The following is a 26,714-nucleotide window of genomic DNA, read 5'->3' as shown; positions in this document are numbered from 1 at the left end:
TTGTGCTCTCCGCGATTACTCTTGATAGGTGTCTCATGGACCTTTTGTGCATGCGAATGCCATTTTCTATGATTTTGTTAAGGACAAAAAGTAACGGTTGCTCCCCTTTCTTTTTTTTCACGTATCATTAGTGCACTGCAATACATTGTGGGAAAACTATGTTCATTTTCAAAGTGTGCTAACTTCCTTATGCCTGTGCCTCCAGCATTGTACAACTCTCAGCGGTATAGGGCTCCAATACTTTATTCATGAACCAACAAATCCATGTTGTATTTGTGTTTGCAAAGTTAGCATGATGTTTGCGTTTGAAAAGTTAGCATTATGTCATCATTATACACAGTTTTATGCATTTCAGATAGTATTGTACCTCTCACTAACTTTCAGATAATTCTGTTCGTGCAATTTATTGGTTGTTGTTTCATTGTTAACATGCGGAACACAGAATCTCAATATCCATTCATTCTATATGTAGCTGTAGTTTGTAATAACCAATCCAGCATATATTCTCTTATTCACGTGATGCATGGTTGCTTAACAATTCACAGGATCATGATTCATATCAATACCCTGTTTTTCTCCTCTTACAACACAGCGTGCTGATGGATTGGAGCCCCATGTGCTAAAGACAGTTAGTCATGAAGAAGAAAGGAGCAACTTCACCGCAGTCACTATAGTGGATATTGATCGGACCATGAAGAAATATACTGATAATCTTCTGCATGCGCTCGAAGGTGTAAGCTCAAGGCTTTCACAGCTGGAGGACAGAATATACCATCTCAAGAGCTTTGTTGGTGAGCTGATGTTAACAATTGATAACAACAATGGAAGCACCGATGGAAAACTGAGACAATTCGATAACACACTGCGCGAGGTAAGCTTCTGTAACCCCCCCCCCCCCCTCCCCCTCCTCTTCCTCTGTGTCTCTCTGCGAGAGAATAGCTTCACTCTATCCTTTTCCTCCTCTTCCTCTTTTTTTTTCTTTTTCTTTTTTTTGCTGGAGAATGGCCATGGTGTCATACATAATTTTTTAGCTTTTGATAATTGAGATGGGAGCAATTTGGTTTCCTGTTGAATAACTAATCTCTTTCTTTACCTCGTCCATGTATGCTGCTGCTCTTGTATAATCTTATTTTTGAAACTGAACCATGTTTACAATACTTTTGTCACTTTGGGTGTTTACAGATGACAGATACTCTACTTCCAAGATGTTTTACTTATATGCTTATAATAACTTATGTCATTATCAGCGTCTTTGCTTCCAGTTGCAATAGCTTTGTCTGTTCAAGGAATGTATCGTATCATACTTGGTCAATCCATAAGCTGGAAATGGCTATGTGCATCATCCGAATTTATGCATTAGTTTGAAGTTTCTTTGGGCCCCAGTCAAGGGCATGGTGGAATGTAGATGTATGAACATCTTGTTTTTAAGTATCTTTACCTTGTTTGGCCATTTATGTACTGGCCTTCTTTATGTTTCCAATTCCCCTTTATATTTGTATGACATACTTCATCTGATGGTTTTATGTGCATTCACCTGGCATATGCACTCTTCGGTCATTTTTTTTTTCTTTCCTTTTGTCTTCAAATTGTCATGTAGTAATTTTCTGGCACCATTAGGCAACTCCTCATTTGTTGCTCATATACATTATTTTGTTTTTATATTTGTATGGCATACTTCATCTGATGGTTTTATGTGAATTCACCTGGCATATGCACCCTTCGGTCTTTTTTTTCTTTCCTTTTGTCTTCGAATTGTCATGTAATAATTTTCTGGCACCATTAGGCAACTCATCTGTTGCTCACATACATTATTTTGTTTTGTATTGTAAGTCCATAACCACTGTGATGGTTAGTTCCTTGATTAACTCTATATACTACTTGCAGGTTCAAGCTGGTGTGCAGATTTTGCGTGACAAGCAGGAAATTGTTGAGACCCAGATCCAACTTGCAAACCTCAAAGTGCCCAAAGCAGAGGATGCTCAAACAGAAACTACTGGTGCTGAGCAGGCAGACTCATGGCACCAGCCGACTCCACCCCAGCCAACCATTCAACCACAAAGCCAAGCCACTCTCCCTGCTCAACCACCGGCGGCACTGCTTGCCCTTCCTGCTCCAACTGTGCCACCTCCTCCTCCGCTTCAAAACCAATCTCCATCACAATTCCCTGGTTATTTACCACATTCCCAGGTGCCATCAGTTCCACCTGCTCAACCGGCTCCGTCGGTGCCAACCATATCACAGGAATCCTATTATCCACCATCGGCACAGCCATCTGAGGCCACCCACCAGCAATACCAAGCTCCACCAGCCCCGCAGCCACAAGCACCTCCGCCACAACCACAGCATTATCAAATCCCGTCACAGTATGCTCAATATTCTCAATCTGCCCCGCCTGCAAGTGTTAACCCCTCAGCTGCACTTCCACCTTCAGTGCCCCAGCAGCCAGAAGAACCATTACCTTATGGGCCTCCCACTCAGAGCTATCCACCAAATGTACGCCCACCGCCCCCTTATATGCCCCCTCCTAGCGGACCTGTTGCTCCTTTCTATGGACCAAACCCTGGCATGTATGAGCCTCCTGCAGTCAGGCCTAACTCCGGGCCACCACCACCCTACAACACCGGATACAATCCACAGGGTGGAGGTGGTTTCTCTGAATCATATGGTTACACCGGGTCTCCATCCCACCGTGGCAATGCTGGAATGAAGCCGTCCTCACCCTTCACCCCTGCAGGCGCCTCATCTGGAGGAAGCGGCAGCTACGGCAGGCTCCCCACAGCTCAGGTGCTGCCCCAAGCCGTGCCGGTCAGCTCCACTCCAAGCGCCTCCTCTGGCACCAAAGTGGCCGTCGACGACGTGGTCGAGAAGGTTGCCACGATGGGGTTCTCGAGGGAGCAGGTCAGGGCGACCGTGCGCAGGCTGACCGAGAACGGCCAGAACGTGGATCTGAACGTGGTGCTCGACAAGCTGATGAACGACACTGATGCCCAGCCCCAGAGAAGCTGGTACGGGCGGTGAGTAGACCTGCTCGGGCCGCTGGCCGTCCCCCGAGCACAGCAGCCTGTGTACATCGTTGAACAGCCATGGAACCCTTTTTTGCGTTCACCATTGAATTGACAACGTCCTTTGGTGCTATTGTTAATGACTTGCTAGAATGATGCACGAAATGCCATGGTCTTTTCTGAACGTTCTAAGGTGACGTGATGCCAAAACACTTGGCTTCTGTGGTGGCCCTGTGCAGCTGCTGATGTTCACGTGTTCTGTACTGTGCCAGCGTACTTGACAGTGTACCTGTCACGAGTGATTGCCAGTGTGCCGCCTTCTGCTTGCGACGACAAGGCCGGTGGCATTTTGTCTGACAATGTTTCCATTGGTAGCCGAGTGAGTGCTTCAGGCTTTTGTTGTAAAGCGTCCAAAAGCTCAAATCTTGTGCTGCATAGTGTGTTGTATAGGGTTTGATTGGTTGATCATATGAGACTAATCTGATTCGATAGATGCATATAATCTTAATAAGAAATGTGTTTAGTTGCTTATATATATTGTTACAGTCTAGTCTGGTGGATATAAATGTATATTTGTAGTCTAGCACGAGAAGAAAGCTTTCTTCACATCCTGCTTTGGTAAATGTAGGTTTTTACATTCGCTCATATAGACAGATCTATGTGTTAGTGTTATAAAATTATTTTCATACGAGTAACTAATAATAATTTCAATTTTTACATTCACTTGTACGATTTTAGATTCAGTCAACTAAACAGAAATTCAGTAACGTGTCCAAACAGATGTAACCAGCCAAACACTCTTATTTTTAATAAATATAATTCTACTTAGTTTACTTCCTTTAGTCTACTTTCTCTCAAATACATATACGGTCTATACGGGTGAGATTCGTAAGGCAACCAATTAAAAAAAACTTAATTTTATAGATATTATACAGAAAGATGCTCGTAAGATTCTATTATATCATTCATTTTATGATCTAATAGCTATATTAAAAAAAAAGGAAGAGAATGAATATGTATCATCACATATGAAAGAATTTTTTGTAAGACCGATCTATAAATTTACTTCACTAATCACACCCGATCGCGTCCGACAGCACTGCGGCCCCATCGCGTTTTCTCTTAGGATTCATATAAGGCTAAGGCCCCGTTCGGAAGGCATGAAATAGTTCAATTCCCGTAGCAATAAGAAAAGTCCATGTGTTCCAAACACTCTTAAGGAAGCATGACTGGTGCTTGCGCACACTGTTTCTTGCAAAACCCGCAGGAAATCCATGTTTCTTGCACGCTCATTGGGAGTTTACTTACGGAATTAGTTGCATTGTTTCTTGCAGATTAAACCCGTACGGAATTCATGTGTTACATATTTTTTATTTTTTATTTATTAACTCTCATTGTTGTTTTAAAATAAAACAACCGAAGAAGAGCTGCTCCCAGCTTCTCCATGGGTTGTGCTTATGCAGCATCGTCGATCCATCCAAGTTCGTTGCAACAAGCTCGCCGGAAAAACCAGGCCACCCGCCACCGTCGCCCGCAAGCCTCTTCCTCCTCCTCCTCGCCTCTCCCGTCGTCGTCCACCGGCGGCGCACCACGCTGCACGCGCACGCGCTCCGGCCGCATGCGCAGCCAACGTGTCGCCAACGCCGGCCCCCTCGTCCTACGCGGCTACAAATCCACGGGCCTCCTCCGCTTGCTCGTCAGTCCTCCTCAGCAGAGCAAGGTAAGGTTGCGCTGCTACGCTGTCATGGAGATGACCGGGGGCGGGGAAAGGTCGCGGGCGCGGGCGCCGGCCGGCGGGGCCGAGCTCGCATTGTGGGCGCTGGTGGCGTGCAACGTCGCCTCCCTCGCGCTCCTACTCCGCAGCTACATCGACAGGCGGCCCCGCCCCGCGGCTGTGTCGCGAGGTCGGGTAGGGGCGGCGCGCAGCAGCAGCAGCCGGCGGACGAGGAGAGCGAGGCGCGGGAGCACGCCGTCGCGCCGGACGCCGTCATCAACCCCGGTCGTGATCCCGGGGTGGCAGGCCATGAGGTACTTCTCCGACCCCAGCGCTCTCTGCTCGTTCATCGAGCCTGCGTTCGAGCGCGAGGTGCGCCGCCTCCGCCGCCTCGTCGGCAACGCCGTGATCGACGGCTACCACCTGGTAGTCGGCACCGGAGCCACCCAGCTCTTCCAGACGGCCATGTACGGGCTTAGCTCGCCTGCCCGCGGGGACGAGCCCGTCGCCGTCGTCTCGCCGGCGCCATATTACTCGGTAAGATCACAAAAACATAGTGTTACTGCTATTATAATGTGAACTTGTGAAGCAGACAAATTGATGACAAAAACATACGTGCTCATGAGCGATTAACAATGACGTACGATCTTGGACCTCACAAGGATTGAGATCTTCTGACTTCAGTTCTGTGAAGTCAGAGACGCACAGTAAACTGAGTCAACATCTGTAGCGAACTGTGACAAGTGTTGCGTGAAGGTATACTGTACGAATTCCTAACTCATTTCTCTATCTGAAATGGTGAATTGCTCTTTGCAAAGTTAGATAAACTAAAATCCCATACCGATGCGTTATATGAACCAAGCCTTTCTTGGTTTGGTGCCTCCAAATCGAACCAATCTCTCCGCTCTCAGATTGTTTCAGGGCACATTGGAGCTGCCACAAGCGTCATAGATTCAGAAATTTGGCGCGTTCGAGATAGATTAGGAAGGAATTTAGGATTGACACAATAGGCAGAGTCCTGGCATAACTCCTGGAGGCATCTTTTGTTGGCTGGGCAGCCAACATTCGCCATTGTTGCCATACCCCCATAACAAATACCGCTGCTGTAGCCCGACGAGTGCTCCCGCAGCTCGTGGACGAAGCAACACTTGTTCCAAGAACCAACCGGACCGTTCCAATGGGCATATACAACCCAGCATACAGCAACACGACCATACCAACTTCAACAGCAACAAAGTAAATGAACATGTCAAATAATCGACCAGATAATGTTAGATTCTGAACAAAAATACTTGATGCAGTACCAACACGATAGATATTTAATTCCATGCATAACATGTTCAACACAAGATAGGTAGGTTCAGACAAGGCATTGCAATACCAAACACAAGGGAGCTCAGGTTCCAGAAAAGCAAAATAAAGTTTGGCTAAAGCAAAACGTCCAGAATGTGTTCCCGCTGTGAGGTCTAGGTTGCTTAAACGACGACGGCATCAAGGAAAGCATTCCCGGGGGCGCGCTTCTCAAGTCGACCATGGTTACTGAGCAGCTGCACAAGGGTAAAAGAAAATGAAATTAGATGCGCACTAGCCAGTTTATTGTTCTTGAGATAATCAAACGAATATAGCAAATGAAGCCAAGGCTAAAAACGTGCTGAGACACATGCAGGCATAAACAGTGGCCAAGAAAAACTATAACTACCTAGTCTTAAATATGCTCACAAGCATCTAGGCATACGCAGTTGTTAAGAAAAATTATAACTACCTCATAAAAAAATGCTGACATGCCTAGAAATAACCAGTGGCCAAGTAAAATTGTAATTAAGATAAATATAAATATACCTTGGCGTTGACACCATCAGGCACAATTCTACCCTCACTCTTGTACCTCAGGTAATCAGCACGGCTGAACTTGGTGAAGCCCCTGTAGAAGAGTAAATTAGAAGAATTAACACAAACATACTTGATGCAAGCTAGACAACTCAACAATTAGAGACATAGTTCAATGGCTCGAAAGAGCTTTGGCACTCACCACTTTCTGCTCTCAATGATCTTTTGGCGGCCAGGGAACTTGAACTTGGCACGACGAAGAGCTTCGCTGGCATGCACAGCATTGTTGTCCTTGCACCGCACAGAAAGGAGGACCTGACCAATGTCCACCCTAGCGCAGGTTCCCTGGGGCTTGCCAAAGGCACCCCTCATTCCAGTCTGGAGCCTATCAGCCCCGGCACATGAAAGCATCTTATTGATACGGAGCACGTGGAATGGGTGAACCCGGACCCTAAGGTGGAAGGCATCCTTTCCTGCAGACTTGGTCATGTACTTGTTGCACGCAATACGTGCAGCCTCAAGAGCCTCACTGGAGACATTCTCTTTCTCCCAAGAGACAAGGTGCACACAGTAGGGGAACTCATCAACTCCCTTCCTCTTCATTCCAACATCATAGATCCTGATCTTGGGATCAGGGACACCACGGCAGTACCTGGACTTGGGATACGGCTTGTTCTTGATCTGGCGATAGCACCTTGCAGGTCCTGACCAAAGTTTCAAAGTTCAAGAGCTCATTATCAACAATTCAGAACTTACAGGACTGTATGGCAGTTAAGGATACAAGAAAAACATTCAATGCAATACACTGCTTAGTATGGGACCCAATTGATATGTCGATACAAATTCAAACTAAACGAAAAAACCACCAGTATAATTTACACAGTATATACCACATGTATAGGAATGATGCAGAATAAGCATCACTTATAGTCAGATTGTGATACGCTGCCGATGCATGACAAACATAAATTCACTACTAACACGTTCATGAAAATACTATATGGGATCCACTACCATTACCATAACTAACCACGAACAAGGAAAGGCTAAAGCCACCCAATACAAAGTTAAACATCCATTAGGTTACTCACGAGCAAATCCATTTCTATAAGGCAAAGCATACACCTGCTGTTTAAGGCCCACAAGCATTAACCCTAGCCAACAAAAGATCCAACTATTCGCAACGAACCAATCAACGCCTCGCTCTACCTTTACCTACGCGGCTTCTAAACTATGAAGAGCATGTTGCAAGCTATGAGCAACATCATTTCCGACCAGACTACCAGCACCCCCACCGTATGAACGAACACGAACATTGTGTCACCCAAATCCAGCGCACCCAGGGTAAAGGCCCTATTCAAAACAAGCGGTTGCATCGAACATCGCAAGTACACAATCAACACTAGAAGAGTATGCAGGAGATGAATCGGGACGCGAGCTTACTCCTCCCCATGGCGGCGACGGCGGCGGCGAACGGAGGACGGGCGCGGTTAGGGTTTGGAGGGGCGCGAGGAGGCAGGTTATATAGAGGACGCGGACGCGGAACGGGGGGCGTGCCGCGGTGGGTTTTGTGCGTCACGGCATGCGTGACGGGCAGATTGGGCTTCACTGTGTTGGGCCTTGGACCTATGGAGGAATGGGACGGCCCATTTTGCGACGATGCGAAAGAAGAAAAGTCAACTGGATCCATTACCATCTGGGTATAATATGCCACGGAGTCCATTCGAACATGTGATTACTCGTTGGAAAGCTCATTGAATGACCTATGCAGTATAGTTAGTCTCGGTATGTGTTTTTTTAGTGTACCATAATATCCATGTCAAACTAATAGCAGATGCATTAGAGTTTATTTCTTCGAGTCTAAGTCTGTAAGGAATTTGTACTAAGTTTTCAGAGGAGAGGAATAATGAGTGTTTAGTTATGTATTAGGTGAGAGTTTTGAGTGAATTTTTTTTAATATTTTTTTAGCTCCCAGCTACCTTGGTGTTGAGGGGTGCAGATGACGTGGCGCAGGCAGTGAGGGTGACTGCGGAGTATATTCTTCAGTGCCACCACAACCGCGACTCCAACTTCAACCTGGATCTTGTCCGAGAGAGAGCCGTGGTTGCTGGACCCGAAGCCGAGGAGAGACTGCAACGGGAGTGTCAAGGGGCGGTGGATTAAGTTGCGTCTGTCTTCTGGGTGGAGGCCACCGAGGAGTAAAAATATGACTGTAATTTTGGTTATGTAATATATTTCAATGAAGCTCCACACCTTTTTTTTTCTCTGATGAGTTTGTGTCTTTGTAGTCGTAGAGTTTCTAGAGTGCCTGAACCATTCGCCCGTACTGAGCCCCCGCCTATGTCGACCAGCACCAAAGCTCTCGCCGAGCCCTCAACCATTCCTACCGACGATCCCACCGACTGGCACATGATTTTGGGGTGTACCAAGCGACGAGTGCGTGATCTACATTCTAGGTGTGTGCGCGGGAATGTGTGTGTATGCTACTTAAGAACACGAGAGATTATCCAGGTTCAGACCCTCTATGGGGTAATAGCCATACATCATGTGTCTTCCTCTCATAGAGTCTGTTTTTGTGTTACAAAGATCTCTCCCCCTTCAAGCCGGACTCCCCTCCCTTTATATTCCAGAAGGATAGGAGTCTTACATATGGGCCTAACAAAAAGTCTCATACCTGCTTAGATGTTCAACATAAATTATCATTACAAGGTACATAAGCTATCATTACAAGGAACGCATGTGTTGTGCCTGCCCTGGAGCACTGCGATGTCTGTCCCATCCGTCGGTCGCATCCCCGCTTGTCGCTCTTAGGTCGCCCGATCTACCTTGTCCCATCGCCGGTTTCCCACACGACCTGTCACGCTCCCTATTGCGTTTGCGAGCTTGTCCCACAACAATTGATGTTGCGGATTGGGATACGGAAGTTTTGCGCCAGCCTCAGTCTCCTCAGCCGAAGTGGAGCATCGGGAGAAGGAAAACGACATGAGTAGCAGTATTAAATGAGAGTCGACCAATTAGATGAGTACCTATTCTGTGACCAGTAGAGACTGATCGCAGGAATTCCAGTGAATATTAGGGTCGTGGTCGCGCGGTGAGCCCGGATTAGAAAAAGAAAATTGATCCTGCAAAAACTAACAATTATGGACCATCTTAACGGGACCCTATATTCTTTACCTCGACATGTCTCATAAAGATGCAATCGCACGGGTAGCAACATTCGCAAAGGTATTATCCACACCAACTCAGAGAGCTACACAAAATCCAATGCAAAATTCCACACCAGTTTTTATGCCCTCGAAAAATTGAAGTTGCATTGCTCCATCAAAAAGGTAAATCTCTATTACTTCAAAAGTACGTAGTGGTTCCCGCACTAGGTAGGACGTTCTGTCTTGTTCCGTAGTCCACCCCTCTCTTAAAACTCGGTACCGACATGTGGCCCGCATCTCCGTGCCCTGCTCCACCCACTCCTTGTGCCGCCCCAACCCTACCCCGCCGCCCGGTCCTCCTCCTCCACCACCAGTTCCTCCTCCTTCTCCAGATCCGCTGCTACAGCTCCTTGTCATTGCGGATCGCCAGCAACATGTGCTCCTCCCCATGCATCTCCTTCCACCCTGCCCCCCTCTCTCCTCTTTAATCCTCCCTGCGTCGGAGTTGGAGGGAGAGGGGAGAAGCCTTCCACACATCCGCTCGCTCGCCGGCCGAGCTGAGTCGGCCTCTCGCTTGCCTTCCAATCCGGTAATCCCTACCTTCTTACCTTTGCGCTTGTGAGCCTTATCTTCTTTGTGAGCGATGCGATCCACGTCGGTCTTTGGCTGCCATTGAGAGTTCAGGCGAGGACGGGCGCGTGGTGGTGGACCTCCGCTCCGCGACGGAGACGACGGTGGCGGTAGCTGTAGCTGGCGGCGACGAGGTGCACACCACACCGCCGCACAAGATCGAGTCCCTCTGCATGCGCTGCGACGAGAACGTGAGCATGAACTGTTTTTTCTGATTCGTGTTCGGAGAGCGTAGTGAAATTTTATTTGTGAATCTGCAGGTGATCCTGATGGCTTTCGACTGCTCGCATTGTGGTGAGTGGTAATGCAATGCCCATTTATGATTTATGGGTAACTTGTGTCGTTGTGGCGATGCAAGTGTCGTCGTGCAATACTAATGTAGGACTTGTAGAGCTATTATTTACCACTTGTAGGATGATATTTTAATTTTCGTGCTTGTGCATTAGGAACAATGAGATTCAGTTTGCTGGGTAGCTCCGGCCGAAGGGATGCTACTACCGCTTAGACGTCCCATCAGGGCAGAGTGAGGTATGTCTTCTGCAGTGTGATTATATGTTTATTTGTTCATTATTAGTAGAATTAGGCCCTCTTGTAATGTGTATGTTACAACCTATCGATGTGTATTTATACTAAACTAACAAGTGATACTGGCACAGATCTTTAACCGTCAGGTTGTGAAATCTAATTCAGCGACTATCAAGGTATGCCCAACATGGGCTGCTTTTGAAATCTGCGCTTATTGATACATTTACGATAAATACACATCGTACGCCGCTTTTACCTTTATTCTTGATGAGCTTGCAGGAAACAGTTTCATTGAGAACCCGTAAGATTTTTTTGCATCCCTCAAAATTCCTATTATTCAAGATTTAAAATCTATAAGACTTTTAGATTTGTTTTGATAGGCAAGAGACTGTTCTCATAGTACAAATGTTAGAACAATTTGGGTTCTCTTTCTTTATGATAATACTGCTTACATTGTCTTTTCGCATAACCTGCAGTGATTTGAGTTGCATAGAGTATCTTACTATGTACTAATGATTACATATGATATTGTATATAGGAAGATAATAATACTATAATGGTCAGGATGTGTTTTAATTCGACCCATATTGATTGACCCTCATAAATGCACAGGCCTGCTCCATCATCATATCCTTTGTTATATGTGAAATTATATGAAAGGACATGTGAATAACAAGCAGCACTTGGTTTTGTTGCTGAACCACCAACAGAACAACCTGGTGTGCTGTCAAATAAATTTGATTTTGCAACTTTCTATTCCTTCATAATCTTACTATATGCTAGACCTATCGACATATTAAGTAGCCTGTAAACAATAGCTTACATATATTTGATATCATCTTACGTAATTTTTATTTTCGTTACAACGCTTAAATTCTCAACTAGTAAAGAAAAGAAAAATAATTTCTTCCCCAGGCGGCAGCCGGAAACGAAACGAGTCGCGCCGACCCGAGCCGTCCTAGTTGTGGCCGTTACGACGCGGGCTCCTCCACCGTCACGCCCGACGCGGGAAGCCGGCCGGAACCATCCAAAGCGGCGACCGCGTCGTCGTGGTCGCCGTCGCCTTCTCCAGACAGAAGGAAAGCAACACAAGTTGTATAAAATCCAACGTCCGCCCCCTTCCCCTCGTCAACTCCGCGGCGGCGGCGAGGGAGGGTTGCGGCTGGTTGCACATCGAGTTGGGTTTCTCGATCGCGTGCGCAGCGAGGAGATCCAGGGCTGCCGTCTCCTCCGTTCACAAGTACCGCGTCAGCTCTGCGGCTGCAGGCGGGGCTCCCCTTGGCGGCCAAATCCCCGCTCCGATCCCAGGTGAATCTTGCTCGGTTCCTCTCTCACCCGATCCGTTCCGATGGTTCTGGTGGCGCTACCTGCGGATCGTTTGGAAACGTTACTGCTTCGGAGGAAGAAATGTTTTTTTCCCTCTTTTGGATTCCCGAGGGGGGGGGGGGGGGTCCAACATTAGGGTTCATGCAACCTAGTCAGTGTCGATTACTCGTTTGTTATCTCCTGTTCCTTGGGTAATTGCGGGTAGTTCGTGCAGGACGAAAAGGAGGGGCGACATAGTGACTTGTTTATCGTCGAGATGGTTGTTTTTTGGGATTTAATTGGGATGGGCTGGGACAAGAATGGCTTACAGGAGGCGCGTGGTCGTTGTGCGGTCCCTGGTGCTGATTCCCGAGACGTTTGAAGTCACTGGTGAAGGTCATAGTGATGTTCAGATGATTCTAGATTAGGTTGTTTATCAGGCTCTCAAGCTGTTCTACTTCTATCAGCAAAGGCTGGCCGGGTTTGGTTTGCTTGATTTTGGTTTTTGTGTAAGGTGTTTTTAAAGCTTGAAATAGATACACACATTTTTTTTGGGGGGGGGGGGGGGGGCACCGGCAGTATACTTGTTGACATTAGAACACTTACCAGTCTCTGAGTGATCATGGGCAAGGGAGGCATCGAAGCGGTATTGTTGGAACCATATTATGGTGATGTATGCTCAAAATTTCTTTTGTTTTATGTCACTTACCAGTTTGTATTACCTATTAGGCTATTCATGGATGAGAAATGCTTTCCCCATTGAAAATCTAATTTTCTTAGAACGTGTCTATATTTTTAAAGTGCATTTTGTTTATATAGATATTGACTGGTCTGACATTATTTAGGAAGCAGTTTGTTCACTGGTGTGCTAGCTTTGTTGATTGGAGTTCACAATGGGAGGTTGTGCGGGAAAGGTGAGCCTTCTGATAGAATATTCAATTCTAAGTGTTTTTTTTATTGCATAGATGATAACCTCGAATGTGTATTTTTTTTTTCTTTTGGTCAGGCACGTCACGATGAGGAAGAAAAGCTTGATTTCAAAGGTGGAAATGTGCATATAATAACAAGCCAAGAGAGCTGGGATCAGAATATTGCAGAAGCAAACAGAGATGGGAAAATTGTAAGTGGGTTTGCAGTCTAATTGAGGGACCAGAGATATCATTCGCTTCTCATGATGTTTGTTACGCATACTTGGTGTTTAAATCCTTCAGTTTGCATCGTGATTCGTGAATGCAATGATATGGAGCTAATAGGTTGAAAAAGTCATTACACATAACCTGCTTACTACCATGCTTAATTCTCAAAAGGAAAACACTTATGCAATTATACTGTGAGAACCAGAGACTGAAATCCTGATGAGGTAATGAAACACATAATATAACCAGTAACAGGTCACAAATTGTCTACGAATAGTGATTTGCTGCTAGCTTTAGTTGTCTTAACTGTAACATGATTTGCTGATTCATCTCTTATGTTAAATTTCTGGCTGAAAAGCTTTTATGAAAATATGAGGATGCGCTCAGCTTGAAACCCAATAATATACCAGAGCAGTTGAAGCTTTTGCGGTTTTTTATAATAGGACTTAACATGCATGGTCCTTGTTCAATAAAATGGGCAATTTGTACTAACTATTGTATGGTGGTCTTGAATTTCTTTTTCTATACCTCTGAACTCTTAATTCTCTTGAAAGGCCACCTAGCTGGCTAGCTGTGTGAACAAATACATGAGGATACTCCTCAATTTCTATTGTAGGTTGTGGCAAATTTCAGCGCTACCTGGTGCGGACCATGCCGCGTCATTGCACCTATCTATGCTGAGATGTCAAAGACTTACCCTCAACTCATGTTCTTGACAATAGATGTTGATGAACTAATGGTAAACTCTATCTTGCCATATTGAATCAATCCTTTGAAATATACATCACTTTAGATTCTCTGTGAATAAAAAATACGACTGCCTATGATGCTGTTAATCTGATCAATAATGTTATTTTTCAGTTGATTCTGTTAGTCTTTGTGTAAACTGCACCAGTTAAGGGTTAATTAACATGACAAGATTGCATACTTAAAGGCATCAGCCGGTTGAATGACACACTGCAGTACCGTGGTGTAACCTATGTGTTCCAGTGTTCCCTATGACTTTCTCCTTAGTTGCCATCTACAGTCACATTTTTCTTACGGACAAGATTCTAAGCTATGCAACATTAATCTTGCAAATGAGCACTAATCCTGTAGTGATGACCCAGAGCATCTTATCATTTTTTGTTTGTTAAAAATAAGTAAAAAGATATGTGGTGCATGCTTATTATACTCCCATTAGCTGAAGTATATTATCATCCTGTCAGCTCCATGCTTATAGTTAGTTAAAACCTATGAGGGACGCCTTGTAACTTTTCTCGAAGCAACTCTCTTGCCCTCTTGTGCTTTGCTTCGGTAAAGTCCCCACTTTTGTGATACAATAGGCGAAACCTCCTGAAAAAAAAAAAACTGCAAATGACTGCATTGTGCCCTGGTGCTTCCAGCAGGCAGTGATGTAATTCAATTTGCGATTCATCTCCAGGATTTCAGCTCGTCATGGGATATTCGTGCAACCCCAACATTCTTCTTCCTCAAAAACGGGCAGCAAGTCGACAAGCTCGTTGGTGCTAACAAACCCGAGCTCGAGAAGAAAGTGCAAGCACTGGCCGATGGCAGTTCGACCAAGTGAGCGAACTAGAACTGGACAAGCTTGAAATGGCTTATCTGTGAGTACGTTCATGCTCGTGTCTCCATTGGCAGCAGTTTCCCAATGTAGTTCCTGTGTGTAACTCCCATGTTTCCTGGAGATGATGTTTTACAGTTTTGTCCCCCACGCCTGGATTTGCACATACAAATGTTGCCAAGTAATATGTAACGGTGTGTCTCGCCACCACAAAAAAAAAAAAAAATGAACATGTGCTGAACGCAGAGTTTTGCAGCATAATTTTGGAAGGAAGATCATGTGATGGGTTGGTGGATTCGTTACGCTGGTTGGGTAGTATGTCACTTCTCATCTGTTTAAATGAATTTGTGCTTTTGTGTTGAGACCTTACCAGCTTTAGCTTCGATCTTTTTTTATGTTATGGATTTGTGTGTCATGACTAATGAATTATTTGTGCTCTGCTAAATTGTCTGCTGCAAGTCAACGAGTGGGCTTTTCAATGGTCAAAGCTCGATCGTACATAAAGAACTACTGAAACTCGACCAGAATGCTGAACTATAGCTTGGACAGAGAGAGATGCAACTGCCAAAAAAAAAAAAAAAACTACGGGACGGCCTATGGTAATATTTATGTAGCGGCTCCTGTCAACTTTTCCCTACATTTGTGCCATGACAGCAGCTGCATGAGAGAGAAGAGAAAAACATGTAAAAGAGAAAAATAAACTTACACGAGGCAATTTTTTTTTTATATATCGCGATCTTAGCCGTAACACACAAGTAGATGTCACAGTACGACACCGTAAGCACGCAAGCCCTAACGGCTCGAAATTTCAAAAGAAAGACGACCCCATCATTTGTTTTTTCAAAAAGAAAGGGGATATTACAATAGAGGACATTCCTGCGTGGCACTATTATAATAGAGGGATTTTTTTTTTCCGGTCAGATCGGCGTATGAAAAACAGGCTACCAGATCGGAAGATGCATCTACAGCACAAGGCCGGATTCTTAATGAAGAAAATCGGAAGAGACTGGAAATTGAATGGTCTCGGAAAGATTAGACATTTAATTTTGGAGGATGACTCATAATACCTTGGCTTTACGAGTTAATCTTGCAAGAAGAGGGTTGGATTTGGACATGGCAGATTAGTTGCCCGCATTGGGTGATCCTGGGCTGGCAGATGGTGTGTTTGGTTCTCCGGATGAAATTTTATAGAGTTGTATCTTATAAGCATACTGAGAGAAAATAGACGGCTATTACTAGGGGCGATCCTCTTTGGGTGGGGCAAAGGGAACGAAGAGAAGAGGTTTAGTATAAGAACAGAGGAAGGGTTGGAAAAAGCAAGCCGAAATCTAATACTAAAAGAGTGAATTTATATTTGTTGAAAAGAAGAGTGTTTGATTGATTGTATATGTTTAGACAGGCTGAGCTAAGTTTCTATTTAATTGACTGAATATGAGGTTGTATGAGCAAACGCAAGAGTTGATATTGTGATTGATTACTCGTATGGAAATAATTTTTGTAACACTGACAAATGAGTCTGCTTGCATGAGCTGATGCAGAGTCTGCATCCGCCAAGCCAGGCTGTGGAGTGAAGCTCGAATCAAGTTTTACTCCCGAGACAGTGTGAGAGAGTATATTTATACCTACTGGGCCAGACTGCAACAGCGGATGTAAACAACCAAACGAGTTTCTTTTCAAGATTCTACACATCCGTTGTGTCAGAATGGGGGAGATGTGGGGAACTAAGCACACCTATAATCTCAGGGAGAAACGTATTTAGTTGTTAGCTTCCACTCTACCCTGGCTCTGCATATGCAAATGTTGCCAATATCCAATTTTTAGTATCACAAAATTACCTTAATGCGGGCAACCAATCACAATATCAACTTCTGAATCTACTCATACAACCTTATATTCAGTTAATCAAATAAAAATATAGATCGGCATGTTCATATAGATACAACAAACTAAATATTTTTCTTTTTAATAGATATAATTTCGTTCAGACTTTTCAATAAATATGATTTCGACCAACCAATTTATATGATTCATACGGGCAAGACCTCGTACCAATATCCAATCACACCCCGAGTATGTGATGTGTCAGCGTTTAGATGAGGACGGTGGGCATCTATTTTTCAAGTGCAAATGTGTTAAAAATATGGCGAGCTCTTGGAATGGAAGAGTATAGATGTAAGCTAGCATAAGAATCATCAGCCGGGTGTGTGATGTAAGAAATTCTGGACATGGAGGCGAAATACCAGTTAAAAGTGGTGAATATTTTATGGCAGTGGTGAATATGCCGCTGCTCCGCTGCTGGCTGCTCTCTGGTCTCTGCCCGGCCGGGCACCGCGATCCGAGGCTTTTTCCGGCCGGGCACCGCGGTCAGGAACGGGAGCCACGGCGGCCGGCCCACCGGAGCAGAATCGATCGCCGGAGCTTGGAACCAATCGCCCTCCCTCGCAATTAGTTTACGTTAAACGCCCTCCAGCTCAGCAGGATTGAAGCCCGTAATCATGATCCCAGGGGCATTACGGTAACTGCGCGTCGACGCCTGGCCTGGAAAACCCCACGCCTCGATGGGTTTTGGGCTGTAGCGCTCCTCCCCCTTTCGCGTGCGTAACTGCTGCGCCCTGCCGCTGCTCGTTCCCCCCGGCGTCTTCCATTCCTGCGCGGATGCTCTGATCTCTCTGCGCTTCGGTGATCCCCGCGGCTCCCCCCGTCGGTTCTTTCTCGGTTCGTTTTCTGATGTCGCTTGCTCTTTTCTTGATTCGAAATTTCTTGATCTCTCTTTCCCCCCTTTTTTCCTGGGCTAGCGGAATGCTTGTTAATCTCTAGTCGAAAGGGAAAGGGGGGCGGTTCCGGGCGTTCTGTTTCGGTGATCGTTGTTTCCATGTGCTGTTCTCGGTTCTTGGCGAGAGAGAGAGGGAGAGATGGTGCTGTCTGCATTGCAGCGGCTCGGATCTGTCTGTTCTCTTTTGGTCGGCGGAGATTTGACCGATGCTGCGCTCGGCTGAGCCTTCCATTGATTCTTCTCTGCTGTACCTCTCACGTCGATTCTTGCATCCTTGCTGAACACTCGATCCATGTCGCGCGTGCAGAGACAGAGGTGTCGTATTGTCTTGCATGGATTGTTGGAGTGTTAGCGCTCTTAAGGGCCAACCCATTGACCCAACAACAGTTTATTTAACCGATTTGCATTATTTTCTTGTTTTGCTGGAAATCTAGGATGGGGCACCTTTAAGTTCATCTAAATTCTTGACGTAATGGGTCTCTAGTTGGGGAAGCAGGAAGGATGAGGCTTATCTAGATTTTTCAAAAGCATGGGCTAGGAATGGCACCAGTTTGTCCCATGCACTCCATGGATGGAATAAACGCCCCTTAGAAATTAATATGAATTAAGTTCTCTTAGTTTTAAAGCGCGCAAATTTGCCTATACAGTTTTTTTAAGCTGATAAATTTATTTATTGATGGGTTGAAAACTGAAAAAAAAATTATAGGCATTACTTCAGTTCTACATTGCATTTACTACCTCCGTTTTGGCTTACTCGTCACCAATTTTTCACTGTAGCAATTTTGATCTTATGTTTTTTTTACGAAAGATTTATAAATAACTAAAACTTTTGTATCATTAGATTCATCGTGAAATATACTTTATTAGTATTAGATACTTTTAAGTATTTGTAAAAAAAAATTTTAAAAAAAATTGATGACAAGTAAACTGCTTGTTTGGAGCAGCTGGAAACTGTCTCTTTACCCATTGTTTTCTGAACGAAACTGCTCTCACAGAGATACTGACCATCACCTCAGGCCTCCATGTGCCCATCGAGGTGTGAGCCCTGCCATGTTTTGTGGATCCCAGACCTTTAATAATATTAAATTGAGTGGTCTTTATTTAGATGGATGGACATTGACAATAACATTTTTGGTTGCAAGTTTGCAACATCTTGCTTGAACCCAGAAGTTTGATCAATGTGGGGTACAATTTTGTGGCGTCCATTCTTCTTGTCTGTGTTTCAGTTTGTTCCCAGTTCATTGAATCCTCTTCTCTGACCTACCTAACAGTCACAGAGCTGTAGTTGCTGTGTCCTTTGCAGTTGGACTTGTGATAACCAAGTCCCAGCCAAATCGTTGTGTATATAATCGGTAGCTACAAATTCTGATTAACTTCAGTGTTGTTAGTTTTCGAAATATGCAAACATACATGTAATGCTTACCAATTTTGTGTTGAGAAGATTGTGCTCATGAAAGTGGACGATTTGTTTGCCACTGATGCTTTCTTTTGTTAATACTCCTAATCTAAAAATGATATTTTGCAGAAATATTGGTACATTTGCAGTTTTGCACTAAATATTGGCATACACATATTCTTTCATTCTCAAATTGATTCTTCAAGTAGTATGCTTTCCATATTTAGAAAAAAGGTCACTGTCATACACTCCATGTTACTATTCTTTGGGTAGCAAATCGTTGGTAGTCCTGGGCTTCATGACATCGATGTTGATTAGATCATGTTGATATGATTCTTTGCCTCCTCTTGGTTGTTGTCATCTTTCTGGTCCCTGGCATTTTGCATCTGATCTCTAATCTTGCTTCTTGCCATCCTTATCGTTAGGATAAGGTTGGGCTTATCTCAGAAGACTTGTTAGTTCTTGCTATGTTCTATAGGGCATGCAAGACCTACTCTGTTTGCTAGAGCATTGCGTATATTTAACCTTTCCTTTGTACAGGTAAGTTACTTGATGGGATCTGAAGTACATCCCAGAGTTTGTTATGTCAGCAGTTTCTGCAATTCTGCATGTTTGGGACTTTACTACTTGTTGTTTTCCTTTCTTTCCTTGATCACACTGTTCTGAGTGTTGGAATGACTTTTGGTTTTGAACTATCTTAAGTTTCTTATAGATTTGTACATGAGATTCTCTTTTCCCCACAGTTGTTGTTTTTCTAACAAGGCTAGTCTTATTGCATGTATCTTGCTTTCACTTCCCACTATTCACTGTTGTTCCTTTTGAATCTCAATTAGGTCTGCATCTTAAAGGATATTTTCTTATATTTTGGCGAAGATGAAGAGAACTCAAATGGCACAGTCAAGAAAAACCAACTCATGGTGGTGGGATAGCCATATTAGTCCACAAAACTCTAAGTGGCTCTCTGAGAATCTAGAAGGTAAGGACTATGATCTTCTATGCTCGTCAAACAACCTGAAGGTGTTATGCTTTGCTATACATGGTGATTTATAGTGACTCAGTCATGCATGATTTCAATACTTAGTCTTCACTCTAACTAGGCATGCCAGGTTGTTTTCTGAATATAAGTGTTTTTTCAATGAACAGAAATGGAGAAGCAAGTAAAAGAGATGCTGGGGTTCATTGAGGAGGAGGAAGGAGAATTCTCCGCAGAAAAGGCTGAGGCGTATTACCAGAAACGACCTTTGCTTATTACTCATGTTAAGAACTTCTATCACATGTATCATGCTCTTGCTGAGCGGTATGACAGTGTGACTGGAGAACTGCGCAAGAATATCCCATCATCTCTACATTCACATGGCTCTTTTGGTATCTCTGAATCAGATTCTGAGACACAATCTTCTTCTCCATCTCTAGAGCCTGATGTTCAAGAAATGATGCCGCAGCAAAAGCAAAAACCCCTACCAGATTGCTCTGATGTTTCAGTTGGCTCTGGTGTAAGCTCTGAAGTATCCAAGAAAGGGAGTGTAGGATCTTCATCATCTTCAGAATCTGATTCAGAGCTTGAAGAGGCCAAAGAGGAAAATAGCAGTATTTTTTATGCCTTGAGCCAAAAAATTATTGAGCTAGAAGACGAGCTTCATGAAGCAAGGGGAAAACTTGACACTTTAGAGGAAAAGAACATGCATTGCCAATGTGATTTTGGTACCGACTCAAAAGTTTCTGAACACGAGGACAAACTGCAGAGTTCAGATATGGAATCCAACAACCTTCAGAATGATGTTGAAGAAAGGGCTTCTGCTTTAGAGAGCTTGACAGAAGTCGACAGTGAAAAGGAAGCATTGGAAGCTGTGCTGTTGGAGCACAAAAACGAGATCGAAGTGCTGAAAGGAGCAATGACCTCAGCTGCTAAGCAGTTTGAGGTTGAATTGGCACATCGTGATCTTGAAATTGATAAATGCAGACATGAGCTTGGAGCCCTCTCAGAGAAATATCTGCATGATAAGTCTACTCTTGAGGCTGAACTTAGAAAGCTACAGGGAGTCATCAAGAATTTGGAAGGTGACCTAGCAAAAATGTCACATGAGAAATTGCAGCTTGAGCCTCGGATTGAAGAGCTTGAGCAGGCAGCTCACAGCTTAGAATATTCAGCTTCTGAGATAGTGAAGCTGCAAGAAGTAATAAGGAATACACAAGCAGAATTAGAAAAGGTTACAGAAGAGAAAGAAGTTCTCAAAGAACGTGTTATCGAATTCGAGCAACTTTTGAAGGACTTTGAGGTTTCAAGTAGAGAGGTTGCAAAGCTACCAGAAACCATCAAGAACCTGGAAGCCCAGCTGGAAAGAGCCTTAGAAGAGAAATCAATACTTCAAGACAGGATCAAGGAGCTGGAACAAGTTATGTGTGATTCTTTGGAGAAACATTCACATGAGCAGTCCTCTCTTATTGCTGATATTTTAAAGTTATCTGAAGCGAATGCTTCTCTTGAAGGCAAATTGTCCTCCGTAGAGGCAGAGCTTATGCAAGTTTATGTTGACAAGGAAGAAGAATCCCTCAGTAGTGAGAAGCAAATTTCTGCGCTGAAGCAAGATCTTGCTGATCTCAGGAGCAAGCTCGAATTGTTGTCATCTGGGAAAGCCACAGTTGATGATAAGTTGGCCAATCTGCTAACTGATATTACAACTCGTGATGAAAAGATGCAGCAGATGGGTGACCACCTGAATCAGCTTCAGCTTGAGCATGCCAAGCTGATGGCAGAGTCTGACGTTGCGTGCAAGTCCTTGTCAGAGCTGCGTGCATGGGTTTCTGAGCTGGAGGAGGAGGTGGAGAAGCAGAAGCTTGTGATCTCAGAAAGCGCCGAGGGAAAGCGGGAGGCCATCAGACAGCTGTGCTTCTCCATTGAACACTACCGCAGCGGGTATCAGCAACTGCGGCAGCTGCTGCATGGCCACAGGAGGCCACTGGTGATGGCAACCTGATAACTGAACGTGATGCGCATCCTTCTTGGATGCCCGATATGGATTTGCCAATGAAATTCACACTTTCATGCGTATTGCCGTGTCCTATCTGTAGCATTGTTGGTTCACAACTTGTGCTGTCTCGCTTCTTCAGTTACTAAGAATTCTGTGATATGTGTGTAAAACGTGTCGGGGATTGAATGGCCGTGTCGTTCCTTTATACTCCTATGAGTTTTGTTCTTGTTGTCAGCTATTGAATATTATGAATGTTGTGCTATGCATGATTTTGATCTTTTTCAGCTATTCGGTTACTAACAACTCTACGTTGTCAACCACTGAACCTGTGACATGTGAACTTTGTCTTCAATCTAAGATGTTTTTGTGAAAAGCATAGACTGAAAGTTCTTAATGTCGACTAGAGGGAGTGAATAGTTGTTTCTGAAAAATAAAAACTCAGCAGCGGATTAAACGGTGTCCGGAGACTCCAGCTCAATCCGGATACTCCGAGTTCCGGAGTATCCGAGCTCATCTGGATTATCCGAACTATACATGAACTCGAAAACAAAGTGAGCTTAAGAGAATCTGCTAAAGACTATGAGTTATCTCACTATCTTTAAGATGGATATTTTCTAATTAACAATAAAGCTACACTAAAATACTCGCAAGCAATAAAATTAAGGTAAATCCTCAAATAGCAATTTGAATGAATAGCTTGCAAGAATTTAAATGGAGATAAGATTTATTTCTGAAGTTCGGTCACTTCACAAAGAAGTGCCTACGTCTCCGTTGAGAAGCTCACAAAGAGCCGATCTTTTTCAACCATATCCTCACCTAAGCGAGCACAAAGATCGAGCCACAGTTCTTACTCAAATCGCGGGTAATACAAACTTCCTGTGACACTTCACAACGATTAGGTTCTCTACAGGTGACCTCTTGCTGTCTAGAAGCACAAAGCTTCAAGAAAAAAAGATTGCAATTCGCAACTTGGCAAGAAATCAAAATGCTCAAAAAAAAATTCTTTTTGCTCTTTTGCTCCAAATCTCACTTCCCAAACTAAACTCTCAAAGCTTAGCAAAGATTGGACACTAGAGGGGTTTGGGAGGACTATTGAATGCTCTAAAGAGAGTAAATGAACTGATGGTTCAGCAATCATTGAATGAGAGGGGGGTGAAGAGGTATTTATACTATTCTCCCAAAAACTAGCCATTACTGTGCTATTCAGGCAGACTCGGAGTCTCCGGGTTCACCCGAAGTCTCCGGGTAGCACAGAAAACCACGCACCTAACCTGTCGAAACTAGCCGTTACACTGACCCGGAGTATCCGAGTTCACCCGGAGTCTTCGAGTAACACTTTGAGAAAAACCGGCTACAATACTAGTTCGAAGGATGCCCGAAAGATCCAGAAGCATCAGACATCGGAGACTCCGGATCAACTCCGAGACTCCGACTAAAAACCTTAGCTAACCGAGAGCCTTTCTCAGAGTCTCACTCGGAGACTCCGGGACTTTAACAGCATCCGGAGTATCCGAACTAATTCGGAGACTCCGGGCTTAAAAATATATCGAAACCGAGAGCTCTTCTCGGAGACTCACTCGGAGGCTCCAGAACATTTGCACTGTCCAGAGTATCCAGGCTATATCAGAGACTTCGGGCACAGAATTAAAGCCTAACCAAGAGTTCTTCACCGAGTCTCACTCGAAGACTCCGGAACACCTATAGACTCCGGAGTTTCCGGACCAACCCGGAGACTCCGGAACTAGACAAAAACTGCTCTTTTGTTCCCGATATTCATGAGTGATGGTGTCTCTCAAAAATTGGTTTTCATAAAATACTTTGAGCACTGAAACACTACCAAAACTACAAAGAGCATCCCTCTTAATAGTACGACATTCCTAAAACTCAAATTCAAATTAAACTAGTTGGATTCTAAGAGTTTCTTTATGTCGCTTCTCCTTTTTTTAGGGTCATGGACTTCTTTTATCCATTTTTAATGAGACTAAAACCTGTTTATACACTTAATAAAATATTAGTCCCTTAATCGTTTGTCATTAATTATCCAAAACCCACACGGGGCTAGATGCACTTTCATAGACTGACTCTTCCAATTTTCAACTCCTATATTAGTGATGTGAAGGGCAGAAGGGGCTGGAGAGGCAGTTCATATACTCAACTCAGATGGTGAAGTTGTCCGAGTACAAGCCAGATCCAACCTAACTGACGTACTGGAAGACTCAAGTTTTCAGAACAGAAGTTTGGAGATGAATTGCCAATCCTGCACGGGCGACCGACATATATGGACATTAGGACATGACATCTGAAGCATAGAGCATTTTTCTATGACTTGGAAGAATTAGCAATTGAAGCTTGGAAATGAAGTCTGGCTGGCACTCAATTTTCACAGGCCTAAGAAAATGTTCGTGCAGTGAATACATCAACGGAATACCGCCAATTAACAGCTTTTATCTAGGTAGGTCGGATAAGACACAATCTCTTCGGATTGGCTGGGAAATTAGTTCATTTTCCGCCCTGAACAAACTGTGAAAGAAGAACACAGAAGGTTGATCTTGTGACCCGTGTGGGTATGCTTACCTTTTGATTAAACAAGCCTGACTTTTTCTTTCCACCCTGGAAAGATTTTCGTATATCGCATTTTTTACTGTTGCCAATGGAGATTTGCATATTCTTATTTGCCACATGAAACTCGTTTGCAGACAACTTAATCAAATACAACCATGTTAGGAATAGCACAGTTTGGTGGTCTGTCAGCATGTGTCTCTTCTCATAGTAAAGTGAGGTGCCAAGAACACAATTCTGGGTTGTATCAGCTATGTAGTTAGGTTTGGTACCAACTCATGCCAAGAGTAAGGAACTAGACCTTGATGCAGACAATATATAGCCTGTACTGGTCAGGATAATAGGTTTGTTAGACATTCATGCACATCACAACTGTTCCTTGACTTGAAATTAATAGAACTGGTACATCATTTTAGATCTAACGTCCAATCGTTAGTATCCTGTTATTGATGTATCAACTGTTACTCAACAGAGTTTTCAAAAAGAAAAAAACTGCTACACGACATATTAATTCGGTTGGAACAGTTTATTTATATGAACGGCGTAAATTTGACTCAAAACGGAGCGAATTGGATTTAGAAAGCCAGATGCAACTCACAGGTTATCAAAGAATAATTTTTTTTGATATATGAAAAGGAAAACGAGGAGAAAAAAAGAGAAGGGCAATCAGCCTCCAAGTCATATACTAATATTTTGAGTTTGTTTGGCTTTCAGCACATGGAAGATGGCCTTTTCCTAGCTGGACAGGGTATCGAGAGTTGAATTGTTCACATATCAAAAGAGGACCAAAAGTTAGGAGTCATGAGATCACAACCATTCACACTACCAAACCTCTCCCTTTCTTGGCAGGCCAGCCAAACCTCTTTCTTGAATAAAAGGCTCACCAAACAGCACAAGTAGTGGCAAAGCAAGGAACCTTGTTAGCAAAATTATTGATCCTTAGCATCTTAGAAATGTTGCCGTCATGCTAATGAGTGTACTAATGTTTTAACAAAAAAATTAGTGAGAGTACTCTCCTCATTGATCAATGCTCTATGCAGTAAAAAAATGTGTTCACATCACCATAAAAATTTAGTATACCTCACTGTCACTGGCCACGGCCTTGAGGCACATGATCTGCTCCGGTAGTATAAACCAGAGTGGCCTAAAACAAAGAGCAGCATTGGATCCATGCCCAAAGCCCCATAACTCTCATGGAAATTCAGGCCAACAAAAAGAAAAGCAACCCAATGACACTACAGGTTAACCCGGCTCCTCAGCCGTCCGATCCGCGATCCAACGGCCGAGATGCGGTTTCGCTGTGCTCATAGCTGGGGCAGGGTCAACTGATCCACATGGTGTGTTGATTTCTTCTAGCTGTGTGTTCCCTGCTGCCTTCTTTGCTCTGCTCCCATGGAAATGAGGCCAAGAAGAAGAAGACTATCCATAGGGCTACCTGCCAACCTTTTGTTGGCTTGTGTTCCTCTATTATTAGACCTAACTTTGAAGCAACCACTTTGGTCAAACCTCCTCATAATAATCTATGGTTACATTAACTACATCCGATCATGTTCAAGGAAAATGGTCGCATCCAACGGCTGTGAGTGGGGGAAATAGCGTATGCACGTTGGGGTGAAAGTGGCATATTCCAGCATCAACTCGGGATGGAAAGGTTAGCTCAATTCGAGTTCATGCTGCTAGGCATTCAGATTTCCAGCACAACAGCATAAACATTTGGCTGGAACAAAGAGTCGCTCATAGACTTTTTCTAGCATATCTTTTTATCCTATAGTATCAGGTACGTTCCGACCATTGAATGCCTTTGAGATTCGTGTCGATGTTTCGTGTAGTTCACCACCAATCCACCATGGAAATGGTTGACATCCGCTGCTAACTCACTTTCCGTGCATGCCAACATACAGGGTCTGTTTGACAGAGCTTTCAAAGCAGTTTTTCGATTGAAATCAGAGGAGCTCTACCAAACAAACAGCTTTCAGCTTTTAGCTCACTGAGTGTAATATGTGAGAGTGATTCTCTGAAATGAATTAGAAGTTGAGGAGCTGAAAAAAACAGTTTTATCTTATTTACTTCCCGCAAAGAATCACTTCCTCCATATATTTTATTTTAGAGAATCATTTTCAGCCACAGAATCACTTCCTCCAAATAATCACTCACCATAAAGAATTTGA

At 43.9% G+C, this 26,714-nt stretch overlaps 4 protein-coding genes across 5 annotated transcripts; 3 read left to right on the top strand and 1 right to left on the bottom strand.

Annotated features, from left to right (window-relative positions):
- Positions 1 to 4,446: 4,446 nt before the first annotated feature.
- Positions 4,447 to 5,350, top strand: LOC133885086 (tryptophan aminotransferase-related protein 2-like). The gene has a single exon (XM_062324721.1). It carries the CDS (start codon positions 4,447 to 4,449, stop codon positions 5,293 to 5,295), a length of 849 nt encoding a protein of 282 aa, XP_062180705.1. The 3' UTR covers positions 5,296 to 5,350.
- A 658-nt stretch (positions 5,351 to 6,008) lies between these two features.
- LOC133885436 (large ribosomal subunit protein uL16-like) lies at positions 6,009 to 8,121 on the bottom strand. The gene is made up of 4 exons (XM_062325150.1): positions 7,987 to 8,121; positions 6,746 to 7,247; positions 6,556 to 6,637; positions 6,009 to 6,263 (listed from the first exon to the last, which is right to left on the bottom strand). The coding sequence occupies exons 1-4, from the start codon at positions 7,994 to 7,996 to the stop codon at positions 6,192 to 6,194; spliced, it is 666 nt and encodes a 221-aa protein (XP_062181134.1). The 5' UTR covers positions 7,997 to 8,121; the 3' UTR covers positions 6,009 to 6,191.
- Positions 8,122 to 11,827: 3,706 nt separating this feature from the next.
- On the top strand, positions 11,828 to 15,218 carry LOC133884416 (thioredoxin H4-2). Its single transcript, XM_062323815.1, has 5 exons — positions 11,828 to 12,152; positions 12,995 to 13,063; positions 13,156 to 13,269; positions 13,902 to 14,024; positions 14,709 to 15,218. The coding sequence occupies exons 2-5, from the start codon at positions 13,043 to 13,045 to the stop codon at positions 14,853 to 14,855; spliced, it is 405 nt and encodes a 134-aa protein (XP_062179799.1). The 5' UTR covers positions 11,828 to 12,152; positions 12,995 to 13,042; the 3' UTR covers positions 14,856 to 15,218.
- A 1,719-nt stretch (positions 15,219 to 16,937) lies between these two features.
- On the top strand, positions 16,938 to 22,271 carry LOC133885248 (protein NETWORKED 4B-like). Of its 2 annotated transcripts, none has more exons than XM_062324930.1 (3): positions 16,938 to 17,564; positions 19,852 to 19,994; positions 20,162 to 22,271. In XM_062324930.1, exons 2-3 carry the CDS (start codon positions 19,892 to 19,894, stop codon positions 21,991 to 21,993), a joined length of 1,935 nt encoding a protein of 644 aa, XP_062180914.1. In that variant the 5' UTR covers positions 16,938 to 17,564; positions 19,852 to 19,891; the 3' UTR covers positions 21,994 to 22,271. The 2 variants fall into 2 exon arrangements, with proteins under 2 accessions (XP_062180914.1, XP_062180915.1); XM_062324931.1 differs by lacking the exon at positions 16,938 to 17,564 and adding an exon at positions 18,583 to 19,558.
- The last annotated feature ends 4,443 nt before the right edge of the window (positions 22,272 to 26,714 follow it).

The sequence above is a fragment of the Phragmites australis genome, chromosome 11, assembly GCF_958298935.1.
Source record: "Phragmites australis chromosome 11, lpPhrAust1.1, whole genome shotgun sequence".
NCBI classification, from domain to species: Eukaryota; Viridiplantae; Streptophyta; class Magnoliopsida; order Poales; family Poaceae; genus Phragmites; species Phragmites australis.
This window is presented reverse-complemented; position numbering and strand designations above follow the sequence as displayed.

Excerpts from the sequence above, each read along its gene's own strand:
- LOC133885248 (XM_062324930.1), top strand. The coding sequence starts at position 19,892 with ATGAAGAGAACTCAAATGGCACAGTCAAGAAAAACCAACTCATGGTGG. Across the intron at positions 19,995-20,161 it reads GCTCTCTGAGAATCTAGAAG|AAATGGAGAAGCAAGTAAAA; the intron begins GTAAGGACTATG and ends TTCAATGAACAG.
- LOC133885086 (XM_062324721.1), top strand. The coding sequence starts at position 4,447 with ATGGGTTGTGCTTATGCAGCATCGTCGATCCATCCAAGTTCGTTGCAA.
- LOC133885436 (XM_062325150.1), bottom strand. Across the intron at positions 6,638-6,745 it reads ATCATTGAGAGCAGAAAGTG|GGGCTTCACCAAGTTCAGCC; the intron begins GTGAGTGCCAAA and ends ACTCTTCTACAG. Across the intron at positions 6,264-6,555 it reads CTGATGGTGTCAACGCCAAG|CTGCTCAGTAACCATGGTCG; the intron begins GTATATTTATAT and ends ACCCTTGTGCAG.
- LOC133884416 (XM_062323815.1), top strand. The coding sequence starts at position 13,043 with ATGGGAGGTTGTGCGGGAAAG. Across the intron at positions 13,064-13,155 it reads TGGGAGGTTGTGCGGGAAAG|GCACGTCACGATGAGGAAGA; the intron begins GTGAGCCTTCTG and ends TCTTTTGGTCAG. Across the intron at positions 14,025-14,708 it reads TAGATGTTGATGAACTAATG|GATTTCAGCTCGTCATGGGA; the intron begins GTAAACTCTATC and ends ATTCATCTCCAG.